The sequence below is a fragment of the Lissotriton helveticus genome, chromosome 5_1 (genome assembly GCF_964261635.1).
Source record: "Lissotriton helveticus chromosome 5_1, aLisHel1.1, whole genome shotgun sequence".
In the NCBI taxonomy this organism is placed as follows: domain Eukaryota; kingdom Metazoa; phylum Chordata; class Amphibia; order Caudata; family Salamandridae; genus Lissotriton; species Lissotriton helveticus.
The window spans coordinates 1,673,571,069-1,673,588,264 of record NC_136065.1 but is presented as its reverse complement, the minus strand read 5'-3'; the positions used below and the strand labels follow the sequence as shown (position 1 = coordinate 1,673,588,264).

At 42.1% G+C, this 17,196-nt stretch overlaps 1 protein-coding gene across 1 annotated transcript in view; it reads left to right on the top strand.

Annotated features, from left to right (window-relative positions):
* The window catches only part of CIROP (ciliated left-right organizer metallopeptidase), a 451,682-nt gene that overhangs the window by 197,355 nt on the left and 237,131 nt on the right, over positions 1-17,196 (top strand). Inside the window, 1 exon segment of the mRNA XM_078640610.1 lies at positions 10,238-10,331. Coding sequence (XP_078496736.1) covers positions 10,238-10,331 — 94 coding nt within the window.

Here is a 17,196-nt window from a genome sequence, read left to right as displayed (position 1 = left end):
CCAGAAGGTTCTACATCCATGGTGACTAGATGGGGCACGTTTACAGCCTATATTAGAGGTGCCTCTATTTCTCTCATGGCACATGAAAACAAAATGTTTAATCTAAGAATTAAAGAACTGGAAAAACAAATTTGCAAAATTTGTAAGGCTATTTATTACCTCTAATGACCCCCAATACAGGTTCAAATTATAAAAACTTAGATATGAATTTAATTCCATTCTTAGCAGAAGAGCTGGTATCCAACTCTCCAAATCTATAGCCAAATTTTATTTTAACGCTAATAGATCTGGACAGCTTTTAGCTAATTATCTACGTATTAAAAAAGATAAACTCCAAATAAATTCGATTCATGGTCCCAATGGGAGAATTGCCATATCGCAAAATGATATTGTTAATACATTTTTAAATTATTACACTACTTTATATAATAAACCTAATTTTGACGGTTCTTCCCTAATTGATTCCTTTCTATCTACATGTGGATTAACCAAAATTTCATCTTTAACTAAAAATAAATTGGATCTGCCCATTACTGAAAATGAAATTAGGTTAGCTATTAAATCTCTTAAACAAAAAAATCTCCTGGACCAGATGGAATTGCAGCAGAATTTTACAAGGAATTTCACATACAACATATTCCTCATTCATTTAAATTATTTACCTTTTTTAGCTCTTCAGGGACTATTACAGGTTCTTTTACAGAAGCGTTAATTGTTTTATTACCCAAACCTCATAAAGACCCTGCACTGGTTTCAAATTACCGTCCTATTTCCTTATTAAATCAAGATTGTAAGCTCTATGCTAAAATACTTGCAACCAGGTTAACCTCTGTGTTTCAGATTTTATCATTCATTCAGATCAGTCGGGATTTATGAGAAATCCATATTCCGCAAATAATACTAGAACATTATTGCATGTTATAGAACAAGGGTCCAAATGTTCTTTACCAGTAGGAGTATTAGATTTAGATGCTGAAAAAGCCTTTGATAAAGTCCATTGGCAGTTTTTATTTCGTACTCTATTTGCATTTAATTTTGTTGACTTATTTATTCGTATGATTGCTGCTTTTTATTCTAATCCTACAGCTCATTTATTTATTAATGGTCAAACTTCTAACCAACTTTCTCTTTTCAGAGGCACCAGACAAAGATGCCCCCTCTCCCCGCTCCTATTCCTTCTTGTGATTGAACCTTTTGCTTGTTTCAATTAGAAAATTTAATGATATTACTGGTATAACAATTAAAGAGGTTAATGTAAAAATTTTAGCATATGCAGATGATGTACTGTTATTTATTAGTAATCCTATTTCCTCACTTCCTCCTTTATTTGAGATTATCTCATCTTATTCCTTACTTTCTGGTTATAAATTAAACAGTAATAAAACAGAATTATTTCCTATAAATAATCATTGTATCCAGATATGCCGCCCATGAAGGATATAATTTGGAGAGAAAAACTTAATACCTAGGCATTTTGTTTTCCTCTTCTATAAAAACTACACTATCATTAAATTGCTAGTCTAATTTAAGATACATTAAAGATAAAATATCCAAATGGGCTTCTCTGCATCTTTCATGGTGGGGTAAACTGGAATCCATAAAAAAGACTATAGCTCCACATTTTTTTTACTCCTTAGCTATGATCCCTATCCAATTGCCTGTGAAGTTTTATAAAGATATACATCGGCTTTTTACTACATTTCTTTGAAGCACTAAAGCACCTCGTATTAGTTATCAAGATTTTTTTTGTTATCACAAAGCTGTTATATTGAAGCAAAGTTCTCTTTGGTTTAATCATTCTCATTTGATGAATCTTCCTGCATGGCTTTCTATAGAAAAAAGTTTGATAGATCCGTTTCCCCTTCCTTCTTTATTAACTATGTCCAATAAATCAATATAACAAATCTGCTATTTTGAAATCCACTAAATTTATACTATGTGATTTTGATTTAATTTTTCAATCGCCTATGTCTATTACTGAAGATATGTTCTTATGGTATAACTCAAATATAAAACTTACTAAAAATGTTAGATATAGCATTCATGGATTAAAGCTGGTATTTTGTACCTTAAAGATATTTGTTATAACTGCGCTTTTATCTCTTTTGTTGTTCTAAAAGAAAGATTTAATTTAACTTCCTCTGATTTACTCAAATAGGAACTTTTTATTCAATTCTATTTTAGATTAATTTCCTAATTTTATACCTTCTAATACTAAATCAGATTTATCAATTTATATTCAAACCCTTGGTACCTTGCCTCATATTGTTTCAAAATTGTATAAAAGAATTTAAAGGTGCAATATTAATATGCTTATGACATTTTGGAATAATGAACTTTTTTTATCTTATGAAACCTTGAAAACTATTTGGCTTAATGGTATTTCAGGATGGTGACCTGTTTCACTTCATCAAAGAAATTCATATATTTTATATAATTGTTTATGGTCTCCATTGAAGTTGTTTGAAGCTAAACTCCTCACGACTCCAAACTGTTGTCATTGTCATTTAGATACTGGTTCATTAAGACATATGCTTTTTGATTGTCCTTCTATTTTGAAATTTTGGACTGATGTTTGGGATGTTATAAAAAAAATACTTAATATTTATGATGATTCATCATTTAACATGATCTTTTGTAAATCTGTTGTTCTTTCTTATAAATTAACTGGCTTAGAGTGTAAACTTTTTAATGTCTTATTATCTGCAGCTTTAAAATCTCTTACTTCATGTTGGAAAGACATGTCATTATTATCTGTTCATGTTTGGGGGTCATGGGTTATTTTTACTAGAAGAGGAGCTCGTTTATCCTTGAATGGTGTAATTCATAATTGTAATTCTTTTAATTTATTCTGGAAACCTTTTGATAAATATGTATCTTCTTAAATGTATTTTTGATGTATATGCATAATTAATATTTATTAGTAGTTCTATTTTATGATTATTGATAGCATATGTATAATTCTTTCTTATCCCTCCCTTTTAATTTTTGTAACATTATATTATATTATCTTGTACCTGTCAAACTTTATTGATATGGATAATCCTCATATATTTCTTGTTTGTACTTTTATTGTACTATTTTTTGTATTGTCTACTTGTTAACTGAAAATGTAATCAACTATTTTGAACATAAAGACATTAGTTTGACTTGGTACCGAGATTCACCATTTGGTAACTCTCAGACGTCTAGGTTGCACGTGTAGAAGCAAGTCTTGCCTGCAGGATCACATTCTTTGCAGTTTGAAGGTTCCGGTGCCCGAACAGGGCATCATTTTGAATATATAATAAATTAGGATGGGTAGAACTCACGGTTATTGAAACATGATTTTACTCTAAACTGATTCCTGTGTCTATGCTTTCTTCTTTCGAGTACCTGCAAGTAGAGGTGGGTGAGTGGCTGAAAGCTCGAGCCGGGCTCGAGCATGAAGACTGGCTCTGGTTCAGCTCGAGGTCCTGTTGGAATCTCGAGCACATATTGAGCCAAGCTTTCCCATAGCTTCTGCTTGCCTCTCACTACGCAGGTTATGTCATTTCAGTCAAAGCTGCCGACTGTGGTTCCGGAGTACCAGGTTCAGGTCTTGGAGTCGGCTCAACACCTGTGTTTCTGGGTTAATGACTTCATCTCCCCTGCTAATAAACTATGTCTCTGACCTTGTGTAATACAACTGCTCCCCCAATTCCTTCAGGTCGAGTTTGCGCCATACAGAAAAATGCACTGCGGTAAAAACAAAGCCTTAACATAAGGAAAGGCAAATAGATGGTTTGTACTAAGTGAAACTAGAAAACCTGGATAAATCGCAGCTTCCCCTCTTTAATTGTATGATCTTAGGCAAATATTTTATTTCACCAAAGCCCTCCTTTCTTCATTATCACCTACGAAAACACTTTCAAATATGTGACTTCGAATACAAGTTGTACAAAACTATCGCTTACAATAAGTACTTCTTAATGCAGTGCTACAATGTGCCCTATTAATGTGAATGCTTCCACAAGTTAAAGAAATAAAAACATGTTTGCATTGTGAAGAGGCTTTATCATATATTATGTGATTCTGTTTGATTTACGTAACAAATATTTCCAGGGTTCAGCTCGTGCATGGAGACTAAGATCTTAGCCAGACCCTTAGTTCTGCTCTGGTTCAGCTCTCTGTGTTAATATGTTGGCTAGCCACCTCTGCCTGAAAGTTATGGTATCCTCTTTCCAATAACCACCTTTGTGCGATTCTTATTTATTATTTCTATGGAATTATAAAATGTTCTTGGAACACATCTTTGATCTTCGTGTACTGCACAGGTTGTGTTTTTCTTGGTGATTCCCTATTCCATGATATTGCACACTTTGTATTACTTTCTGCATATCAACTTCCTCCTCAAATCAAATAATCTTAGGAATCCCTCTTGTGTTACTACAAGGCAGTGGCGGCGCGATGGCGGCTGCTCCCGGAAAGCAGCAGTGGGGCAGGGTTTAATGAATAAAATTAACTTGCCTGCCTCCCACCACCTCTCCTCCGAGGATTTCGAGAGACGACCATGAGGGAAAATTAATTATTTATTTCATTTTCCCTTGTGGTCACCTCTTGAAATCCCGCCCACATCCGGCCCCACCGCCTCACCTCTCTTACCTACAGCGGCTGCAGCTGCCCCCTTCCTGGCTTCTTCTGTGCAAACAGAAAGCACCCGGGCTCCCAGGCTCCCCATAGCCAATCACAACATTGCAATGCAGCTTTGTGATTGGTCGGAGTGCCGTAGTTTCGTGCTCAGCCAGGGAGTGGGAGCCTGGGCATGTTTTCTGCCCAGGCTGTAATGCAGCCTTGGTGGAGAACATACAAAGTACAAAAATAACCGTTTGAAAGAGGGTCTCAGGGCATTTTTAAAGACCAACTCATAGACAAAACCCCCCAAAAATGCACTTGTAACAACAAAGAATATCTATGGGTCTAGTGAGTCAATTATACATCCTGTTGAAGACACAACTAGTTAATAAAAAACTAAATAGTGAGAAGAGAAATATGTGCATAGTGTAAACTAAAAGCACAGCATAATGTAACTAGGGTATAAAAAGTACCCATCAGTTCCCGCTCGGTACCGCCCTGGTCATCATATGGGTTCTCCTCATACCTAGGAGAATATTCTGACAGCCTCAAGATGTTACAGTGGCTGCCGCCAGACCATTGATAGTCGTATGTACTAATAGGGAGTACCAGGATGAGTGTATGTAAGGGTAACTGTTTTGCAGTGCATAGGTGAAAGTGAATCTTGAGGTATTTAGAATTGGAGAGAAGAGAGTAGAAAAAAGAATGTATTGATATCGCTCAGTTCTTCCAAAGTTTACAAACAGTGCAAATATTAAGCAGATTAACCATATATCTGCTTGTTAAAGGTTAGCGGTCGACATGTTTCAGCAGATGTGGATACAGTTTTACCACTGCTTTCTTCAGGACCATGTGTTCGCTACTGCAAAATCGTGAAACTATTACATTTTAAACCATGTCACCTGAATATTCCAGGTCATGTATATCCTCCAGAGAACTGAATATTCAGATCAGAAGAGTTGTTGTGCCAGGGACAGGACGTAATAGAAAAAGGAGAGAAAAGAAGGCAAACAAAACAAAAATATCAACAGCATATTGTACATCTTATTATCATGTGATTGTCACAGAAAAGTATGGGCAAGGACCCATTACTTTAAAGAAGAAGTCCGCTTACCTATTCGGTAGAAGGATAATGCATCACCCCACCTTGCTGCAGCTCAGGTAAGTGGAGCACCGCTCTAATAAAAACAGTAAGGATGACAAATCAGGGCATTCATAGATGGTATAGTACGCTCTTCTAGTGGGTAAGTCATGTATCCTATAGTGGAACATTCACAACTAAGTTGCATATAATATAAGCCCCTTGTTATATTGTTCCTTTAGAATGAAGCATTAGGTCTAAAGGGCACAGTTAACCAGGCGGAACCTGCTTTGTTCGATGTTGATACTTAAAAATCCTGATCATTCTACGTTAGTAGCCGTTAGATTGCATAAGAGGGAAAGTGAATTATTACTATTCCTCTATAAAGTGTCACGCCTATATTTCCAACAAGCGCGTGTGTCACTCTGCTCAGTATCTGCACAACAGAGTTACGACAGAAAACCTCGCGCTACAACATGGTCTTATGTCAGGATTTACAAAGCGTCATCGCCTTCATAATAAACACGCTCATGTTAGTGTCTGCTCGAAGTCTCTATAGCGTAATCTTGGCAGAAATCGTTGCACTGTAACTAGATCTTACACCCAGGTTCAAAAACCAATTGACGCCTACACGAATCACCAGATACTCGCAAAGTGCTCGAATCGTCTCTCACGCACTCGTGTGTCTCTCGATGTCTCTATCGTGCAATTATGGCAGAGATCGTTGCACTGTGGCTAAGTCTTACGCCCAAGTTCAAAGAACTGAGTAGTGCCTACACAAATTACCAGACATTCATAAAGCGCAGAGAGCATCTCGCATGCACTCGTGCGGGAACCAACCTGTCCGTCGGTTCTCCTTGGCGTCCCTCCGAGCTGACTGGGGAGGTGACCCATAGACTTTCTTTGTTGTTACAAGAACATACAAAGTACGCATGACTGCTTGGCCAGCCAGAGACGGCCAGCTAATCAGTCATTGCGCACTCAAGAGTGCTTCCCAATCCCCCCCACCTGCTCTGAGAGCACAGCAGATCTGTCCCGTCCCGACAAGACGCCGCAGCAGGAACAAATAAAATGATGACATCAAGTTATTATCATTTTATTTTCCCTTGTTTACACTGCGACGCTCCTCTGTCTTAGTGGAGGAGCCACCACTGCTAAAAGGCAGTGGCATAACAATAGCCCTTCAGCCCATGTGATGCTGGGAGGGCCCATGAGCTCCAGGGCCCCCCTCTAGCAATGTGCACAGGCAGTGGCCCCGGGCCTGAGTGTTCCTGACTGGGTACAGAGTATGTAGGGAGTCCTCCCTATACTTTACAAAGGTCCCCCCTGTTGTTTCATTACTCAACTACCACAAGGTGGTTTGCAGTTCTTTACAACTGCCACCACAAAAGAATTAATAGCAAGAAATAATCATATTGTACCAGGGCTCTGAAAATAGAATTTTCTGTCTGGACTTAATTTACGCTGCTTTTTGTGCACTCAAATAATCCTTGCCTGGCATTCACACTTTCCATCTGAGGTAAGTTATGATGTTCAGTGGTTATGGCTATGATGGTCAGTGGTTATGGCTATGATGGTCAGTGGTTATGGTTATGGTAGTCAGTGGTTATGGTTATGATGTCAAGTAGCTAAGCATGTGCCTTGTCTGAAGCGTTTCTGCTTTAGAGAATCCAAACAACTGAAACAGTTTTTCACATGAGTCTTGCTCTCTTTTTCTCTCCCTCTCACTGTTTTTCTGTTCCTCTCTCTCTCTCTCTGTCTCTCTCTCTTTGATTGTTACATGGCCAGTGTATAAATGTAATTTAGTGTTCTCTGCTTTCTGTATATATAGAATGTTATATTTTCACATTGTCTTTGCATATCATTTGTAAATGCAAATGCATCTCTCAGGTGCATGAATGGAAGCAACATTTTATTGTTTCTCTGAATCTAGTAAGCTACTGCAAGGAGGACATGTAGGATGTCTCGGGTGCAAGGGGGTTAGTGGTGGGTGGGCATTCTTTATGCATTGAGCCCTATAGTGCGAGTCTAGTGTGGATCCTTTATGATCCCTTGCTGTTGGACATGGCCCTCTCTGCAGGGTCACCCCCAAACCTTTTGCCTTCACCTCACCTAGTTTTCTGAATTTTATTTTGCTAGCCTTGGGACTCTGTGAACTTTACTACTGCTAACCAGTACTAAACTAAAGTGCTTGTGCTCAATCCCTAAAACATGGTAAAATTGGTTCCACCTGATTGGCATAATGTATTTACTTATAAGTCTCTAGTAAAGTGGCCTATCATATGCCCAGGCCCTGTAAATTAAATGCTATTGGAAGGCCAGCAGCACTTATTGTGCCACCCACTTAAGTAGACCTTTAAAACATGTCCCAGGTCTACCATTGCAGCTTGTATGCCATCTTAAACTGCCAATTCGACTTAGCAAAATAACCCCCATGCCAAGCCTAAAACTCCCTTTTTATTATGTACAAGTCATCCCTAAGGTAGGCCCTAGAACGCCCATAGGGCAAGGTGCAGTGTAATTAAAAAGTTAGACATGTACTTTTAAGTTTTACATGTCGTGGTAGTGAAAAACTCACAAATTCATTTTCACTACTGTGAAACCCACCTCTCTCATAGGACAATAGTTGGTTAGCTTATTATATTATTATTAATGGGGCTAGTTTTTGATTAGGAACAAGTAGGAAATTCATCTGTTGATTGTAATTTCAAACATTCTTCATTTCAACATGTTTTATTTATTTTTGTACAAGAACACATTTGCAATTCTGTTACAGGGTTAGCATAGGTTATACCAATCGCAGCTTGTACATCCGTGTACTGAGACTTTATGTTGCGTTTGTTTAGCTAACCCCACATGACGATAGTTAGAGAAAAAAAAGAGAGAGGCTGCAGAAAAAGACAGAAACAAAGGGGAAAAGAAGAGGTAGGAGACAGGCAAGGAGAGTCACATTTCTTATTAATTACATCTGACATTCTGTGGAGATGTTGGGACACGTGTAGGTCAGTTAGGTATCAATGTTTATAGGGGGTACCAGGTTGTGTATCTCCGGCATATCAGATTTTAAGTTACAATTTTGAAAAGACCACTTTTCGAGAGTTGGCATTTCCAATCCCAGTTGGATCCTGGGTCACATGACTGGGCATAGTTGGCAAATCAATAGGATGTGCCCTGCCTTCAAATCAGGAGCTTCACACTGGTCCATTGTGCCTGCAGCCAGGCTGAAGCGAGGGCAGGGAGGCAGGAAATGCCAAACGCTTCAAAGGGAATCTCTAGAAACTTTCCCTAATTCAAAAATGGCATCGGGTATAAAAATAGGACCCTCAGACCCACTCTTCAGTTCCTTTTCTGGACCTGTGGAAGGATTCTGCTGTGTACTTCTGAGGACTGCTGTGCTCCACCTGGAAGGGCTGCTCTACTACCTGATTCTGCCTTCAACACTCAGAGGCCTGCCCTGCTGACTGAACCCAATATTATTGCTTGAACCCCAGACTAACTGAGTGGCTTCTAGGGCTAGTTGGTTGCCCTGCTCATCAGAAACTCAGGAACAGCAAAGGCTCCAACCATCTTGAACCCGCAACTGGACTCATCCTGAGTGAGTCCTCCAAGTGGTGCCTCTCCAGTCCTGAAATCTTGGAAGAGGCTCTAAAGGTGCCCAAGTAGCCAAAATTCTAAACTTGGGACTTAGAAATCTTTTGGATGAAAGGTGCTCTGAGAACCGAGAGGAGACTGGAACCTACCTGCTCATTGATCCGTCCAGGGTGAGTCGCCACATCTCCTGCGATGTTCTTCTCCGCAGCAGCAAATCATGTTCAGTGGCTCGACGCAGAAAGGGTATCTGGCCTTGAGGAGCTCTTGTCGGCTACAGCTTAGTCCCTCTGGAGATTTTCAACTTCCAATAAAGAGACTAAGTCGAAATGCAGAAATCTTCATTGCAACTTTGTCGATCAGTTGCCAGACAATGACGCCTCCTGCTTGAGATCGCCTGCAGCCTTGCGCAGCTGAAGTTTACCTTCTCAGATATGTTTCAACTAAATGTCTTCTTAGTCCAAAGGGCAGCTCAGCCCAGGCCCAATTCATTCCTTGTAATGATGCATGCTTCATTGCAGTTGGCAATAACTTTCGACTTTGTCCTGGTCTCACGCAACTAAATGTCTACAGTTGGTGCTTTGTTCTTTGTTCTTTCAGGTGCTAGTTTTCACATTAAACTATTAAAAAATCATAACTCCAGTTCTACTGACTGGATTTTTCTCATTTGTTGTCAAATAATTTATTAAAATGTACTCTATATATTCTAAATTTGTGTGGGATATTTTTTCTTGTTTTGTGTTTTCACTTTATTGCTGTTTGTGAGCTGCATAAATGTTTTACATATTGCCTCTAAATTAAGCCTGACTGCTTTTGTGACAAGCTACGAGAGGGTTACGGGGATCTTTGAGACCCAATCAGTAAGGTGAGGAAATATTAGGGGCTGAGACAGTCCTCCCTGCACCTACTGGGCTACACCTTGTGTTAGAGCAACCACCTCTTACATCAAGTGACTCTTGTTCCCTCTCTTTCCAGTCCGTCATGTACCAGGTCGTTTGCTTCTGAGCCGAAACTTCAATCTGTACTGTCGTTCAGTTTGGAGTGACCCTGCCTCCCCCAACTTCAACAAGTAAGTGCCACCTTCGCAATATCATTTGCATGCCTCCCGAATGCCTATGCTCCCTGACCCTGAAATGTTGCATCAGCATGGCCATGAATGTACATCTCCTCTATGTGATGTCAGTTTCCTTGAGGTAATTGCGTGATGGCAGTATGGGTGGTTGTGTTAGGAGGACAAGTGAGGTAGTTTGGCAAGGGCAGAAGTGGTTGTATTTTGAGGACTGGGTTTTTTGCAATGTCTTGTGGTTTTCTTAGGAGGACTGGGGAGGTTACAACACATGGGTTGACGTAATTGTGCATCGAGGGCTGGTGTGGGTATGCGTCAGTCTGGGATGGTGGTGTGATAGAGGCTTTGTATATTTGTGTGGCAAAGGATGTTGAGGTTGATTATTAGTGGTTCTGTGGTTGTTATATGTCGTGTAAGCTGTGTAATCAAGACTGCTATGGCAGTGCAATAAAGGCTGGGATGGTGTAGGCTGTAGTGATTACGAGTGCGGAGATGACTTCCTAAGGAGGTCAAGATGGTTTTCAGACACCTTGACCATCAAGGTACAGGAAGGAGTTGTATACCTTCTGACCACTGCTGACTCCAATTAACACACCTTGCTGCAGGCCCATATTAAAGGCGACTTCCCTTCCTTTCCAATGCATAACCTTACCTGACCCCTGAACAATGCTTCCCTTCCCATTCACCTCTATCATCCTAGACCTTCCTGATACAGCCATCCAATCAGCTATATTGATCATTCAAGAATTACTCAACGTCTGTGTTCCAGTCACACTAAGTCACCCTGTGAATTAAGTGGTGTTTGTTTGCCGTAATTATTCAGCACTGCTTGTGACTGGACCACAGCTTTCCAAACTTTTCATGTTAGTGACACACCTTTTAGACAATGTTCATCTTGCAGCACGGTAATGCCAAACAACCTAATGGGAGATCGGGAGGGTTGTCCCCCGAGAAAATCTTGGTGCATTTTCAAGCAAATTTGAGAAAGCAGGAAGGTTAATAAAGCAATTGTGAATCTGTTCTAACAAAGACAGTGACTGGCAAAACTGTGTAAACCAGTTAGGTTTGTGCCTGTCCCTTCTGGGGGTGGCACAAAGACTACTATAAGCCGCACCACGTAACATAGAGGCGCACAGGAGCCTTGTTATGAAAAGTTTCCGGATCCTGTCTGGCCCCTGAGGAATATTATCAAGCTAAGAAATATATGTTTAGAATTATCCACCAGAAGTAAGGGGCTTGTAAATTAAAATCTTGCCCCCCCCCCTCGTCATTTTAAATAGCAGAACAAACAAAAGAACAACTATATTAATTTGACAAATCCCCAAAGCTTTGTAACATTCTATTTTAAAGGCATTTTCAAATGTTATGCAATGTATTTATACAACACTGTTGGACTTGGCCCTTTTTGCAGTGTCATTCCTGAACTTTTTGCCTTCTTTCGATATTTTTTCTGACATGTTGTTGGCTATTTTATGACTTTGGGCAATTTACCACTGCTGACCAGTGCTAAAGTGCATATGCTCTCCCTATTGTAAATGGATATATTAATTAGTGATTGCATGATTGACTATTTGGTTTACTTGTCAGACCCTAGTACAGTGCACTGAGTGTGCCCAGGGCGTGTAATTCAAAATGCTGCTAGTGGGCTTGCAGCACTGGTTGTGCCACCCACAGAAGCGGCCTTGTAAAACTTGTCTAAGGTCTGCCATTGCAGAGCCTGCGTGCAGTCCCTAAACCTTGCCTTTTCTTCATATTAGTCACCCCTTTGGTAGGCCCACGGACAGGGTGCATTGTAAGTATAAGGTAGGACAAGCCCTGATGTGTGTGGCATGTCCTTGCGTTTATCACTATTGCAAGGCTACCATTTTAATTGTCCGTTTTTACCTACCAAGCGTCCCGGACCCTTGTGTGCGAGATTAGCGTCGCACCGAGGCTCTCTGCACCCGATCTCTTTACCGGCGCAGCCGATTGAGGCGCTGACGCCGGGAGTCAACGGGGGTAGCCGCCATCTTAGTGGGAGGAAAGGTTAGCGGTCCAGCTGTAGGACGCCTCCCGCCCTCCCAGAATACTTAAGTGACATCTACTGCTTGCACTCAGATTCTTGCTCATTCTCCCCTGAGGCGGAAGCCGGGGGCTCTCCATTCTATCCCTCCCGCTTCATTGCATATTTTGCTGGTAAAACTGTTTTTAAAAGCTGTAAATATTTTAATTGTCCGTTTTTACCTACCAAGCGTCTCGGACCCTTGTGTGCGAGATTAGCGTCGCACCGAGGCTCTCTGCACCCGATCTCTTTACCGGCGCAGCCGATTGAGGCGCTGACGCCGGGAGTCAAAGGGGGTAGCCGCCATCTTATTGGGAGGAAAGGGTAGCGGTCCAGCTGTAGGACGCCTCCCGCCCTCCCAGAATACTTAAGGGACATCTACTGCTTGCACTCAGATTCTTGCTCATTCTCCCCTGAGGCGGAAGCCGGGGGCTCTCCATTCTATCCCTCCCGCTTCATTGCATATTTTGCTGGTAAAACTGTTTTTAAAAGCTGTAAATATTTTAATTGTCCCGTAACCCCTGGTCCAGAAGGCTCAGTGCATAGTATTCACTATTCGACTGTTATGTTGCATAACCTGCGCCCACCTCATGCGAGTAACTGCACAAAATATGACCCTGAGCTTGCCCTAGGACTAATCACGCACTCCTGTCCCCACTGTAAGGCTATCATTCCTTTGGTAAACAAACCAACCAAGCCTAGTCACAAGTAAACTCCAAAGAGAACCTTGATAGCACTGACTAATGTCCGTTCATTAGGAAAACATAGACCGGATATAGGGACTTGGTTAGGGATAGGAATATAGACATACTGTTCATGACTGAGACATGGATGGACAGTACGTCCGACCCAGACATAGTCATTGCAGTCCCAAATGGTTTCAAGGTTTACCGACAGGATAGACAGGGGAAAAGAGGTGGCGGGTTAGCTATCATCGCTCGTGACTCTTACATAGTCAGGACTTTCCCAATTTCCTCACGCTCTTGTGAAGCCATGCAATTCTCCATTAATCTATCCCCCTCCCACAATTTCAGAGGAATGCTCCTATACAGGCCACCAGGACCTCGATCAGGATTCCTCTCTGACCTAAGTACCATCTTGGAAACCCTAGCAATTGAAGATTCACTAACGGTACTGGGTGATCTCAATTTCCATTTGGAGAAATTAGACGACAGGGATACGTCCTCTCTCTTATCAGATATGAAAACCCTCGGGCTCCCTCAATTGGTTCATTCCCCCACCTAGGTCATATCCTAGATGGTATTTTTTCCAATCTAGAGGATTTTCATATAACTGATATCCTCCCGCTCCCATGGTCGGACCACCATGCAATTCTGGGCACAATCACCACCACTGAAGTTCCTACTGCCAGTGTATCCGCCTCTAGTCGCCAACCTTTTCAGGCCTGGAAAGATATAAACAGTTCAAGCCTAAAACTCTTACTTGACAGCACCCAGCCTATATTATCCACTGAATCTAATACAGCCACCAAGCAATTCCAGGACTGGCTGGGTTGTGCCACAAACTCACTGGCACCTCTTAAATATGTGACCAGAAACAGATTGACCCCTTCAGCTCCTTGGTTTACTGAAGACCTCAGGAACCAGAAACAACTTTGCAGGAATAGGGAGAGGCATTGGCGGAAGTCTTACAATGAAGAAAGTAAAACCCGCTATAAGGAAATGCTCGCTAAATACAAAGCCATGATTACTGAGGCTAAGAGGAAGTACTTTAGCGAACAGATAGAGAAAGCCAAGAATTCTAATAAACAACTCTACGATATCATCAAGCAGCTAGTAGGGAACCCCCCCGACTTAAACCCCCCTCCCTCTCAGTCACTTTGTGATGCATTGGAAAAAAAATTCTTCACAAAGGTTAATGATATCTATTCAACTTTCTCCTCTAATTCTAAGAATCCTACATACACTACAAACTCCAGACCACCTGTCTCCCCACTTACTCAGTTCAGAGACATTACAGAGGCCCAAACAGCTGACATTATCACTACCATCAAATCTGGTTCAGCTTTAGACCCATGCCCTAATAACATTCTTCCCCCGGTTATGGACTCCTTGATAACTGTCATCACTCAAATCTGTAATTCTATGTTTAGTTCGGGGATCTATCCGGACACACTCAAAAAAACTCTCCTAAAACCACTCCTAAAAAAACACATCTAGATAAGGAGGAGTTGAAAAATTATCGACTGATAGCCAGTCTCCCATTCTTGGCAAAAGTTGTAGAAAAAGCGATGAATTCACAGTTATCTGAATTCATCGAGGAACATCATCAATTGGATAGTACCCAATTCGGGTTCTGTAAGTTCCATGGCACTGAAACTGCCTTGATCAAAGCCGCTGATGACATCAGAGTCATTCGAGATCAAGGAGGAACTGCTGTACTAGTGCTACTAGATTTATCTGCAGCTTTCAACACGGTTGACCATTCGATCTTGGTCGATCGTGTCGAAAATATGGGCATTCAACAGATAGCCAAAGACCTATTGGCCTCCTTTTTGTCAGGAAGAACTCAGGCTGTCACCCATGGACCGTTTCAATCGACCAATTTGTCGCTGCCATGTGGGGTCCCACAAGGCTCATCCCTGAGTCCGACACTTTTTAATATCTACGTGTCATACCTAGCCAAAATCATCAGAGGTCATGGGATGAGCCTAACCTCATATGCAGATGACACGCAGTTAGTCCTGGCCATCAAAAACAATGGCGAAAGGGTGGCCGAGAGCTTTAAAGAAGGTATGCTGGCAATTGGAGACTGGATGGCCTCCAATTGTCTAAAACTCAATTCAGAGAAGACGGAGGGTGTCATATTTGGACAACTAACACCAAGTTGGTCCCCCGCTTGGTGGCCCACGTCTTTCGGAACCCTGCCTAAACCTGCCCCTAAAGTGAGGAACTTGGGAGTTATCTTCGACGATGACCTCAACTTTGTCACCCACGCCAACCAGATAGCGTCCACAGCCTTTCACAAACTGCGTCTAGTAAAGAAAATCATTCCCTTCCTTCCCGACAGTGCCGGTAAAACCCTGATAAGTTCCCTAGTGTTGTCCTCACTGGACTATTGCAACGGCCTGTTTGCCAATGCTCAGGAAAGGGTAATCAACAAAATGCAGACCATACAAAACGCGGCAGCAAGACTTCTTGCCAGAATTCCTAAACATAAGTCTGCGGCTGAGACAATCAGAAACTATCACTGGCTCCCTGTCAGAAGCCGGATCAGTTTAACCCCTTCGATGCTGATGACGGAACCGTTCCGTCATCAGTCACGGCTGAGCTGTGCTGATGACGGAACGGTTCCGTCACGACCGCGCCCTGTTCTGGAATGTCCAGCATAGGGCGCGGCTACGGCGCCGCGGTCAAGGTGTTAAAATCCTGTGTATCGTATACAAGGCCCTGCATAAGCAGGGTCCCCAGTTTCTAAAAGAACACTTCATTCCCTACTGCCCCTCAAGATCTCTGCGATCCACCTCTCTCAACGACCTAGTGGTGCCTCGCACCAAGACTGTCTCTTGGGGAGATCGCCGGTTCTTGGTCACAGCCCCAAAATTGTGGAATACCTTACCTCAATCAATCAGGACCAGTCACTCTCTCTGGGCATTTCGTAAACAGCTAAAAACCTGGCTGTTTAATCAGTAAACCTTACAAATCAGTTGGAGAATTTTTTGCAGAAGTCGCAGCGCAAGACGCCTACGGGCATTTGTTCGCGCTTAATCAAATGTCATAAATAAATAAATACCTGTTCTCCATAGGCCAGAATGGGCTGCTAGGTTATTACATGTTTATAATCCTAGCAGACTCAGTGAACATGGTAGAAATTCGAGTTTAGTATGCCTGGACTCAGAATAATAAAATACATCTTTTAGTGAAGTTTATTTTAATATTCTGTGTTTGCAAATACCACTTTTAGAAAGTAGGTATTTGCTTGCCTAACCATTTGAGCCTGCCTCTGCGAGGGTATGTATTCCTTGTCTGGAGATTGAGTGACAGGGCTGGGGGATTCCAGGAGACAGAATGAGTTAGCCCAGTGGTGAATAGAGAGATCTGCATCTAGATGGGAGGGAGGAGTTGCACCTGGGACCTGAATAGGACCGTGCCCACCCCCAACAGTGCTGGCTCCACCCCCTGTGGTGCGTCTGATGTCTCTGCCCTGCACACTGAAAGAAGAGAAGGAAGACTGTCAACAAAGTGCTCCAGAACTGTACTTGCCTTCCACAATGCTGGCTCCCCCTCCTGATGTGCCTGCCCTGTGCTGTGAAAGGAAAGGGGAATTCTGGTGAACAGAGAGCTTCAGAACTGGTTTTGACTGGGCAAAGGACAGCCGCGGCCCGTGGAGGGAGTTGCGGTGGGGCAGGCAGGCGGGGCGGGGGAGGGGCAGGGTGGGGCGTGATAAACACCGGAATATGGATGATTACAGGTAAGTAAACAATTAAATTAATAAAACGAATTTCGTAGCACGCCGTGCGTTGCATTTTGAGATGCAGGACACGGAACGAAATTCGCAACTCCCTCCACGGGCCGCGGCTGGCACAGGACCCTCTCCCCTCAGAGAACAAAGGATTTGGGGTATAAGTATTGGGACCCTGATCCCAAGAATTTAGATCACTTCTGGACTTACAAGATGAAACCTCTACTGAGGAGAGGAACCTGAAGAAACTGAGGAGAGCCTATTCCCAAGCTGAAGTGCTGCTTGGGGAACTGGCCTGCAGTGGTTGCCTGACTGCCAAAGAGAGGAGAAAGAACTTTGTGGACTTTACTTTCAACTTGTGCAAAGATCTCCAAGGGCTTGGAAGAGAGCTTGCCCCCTGACCGA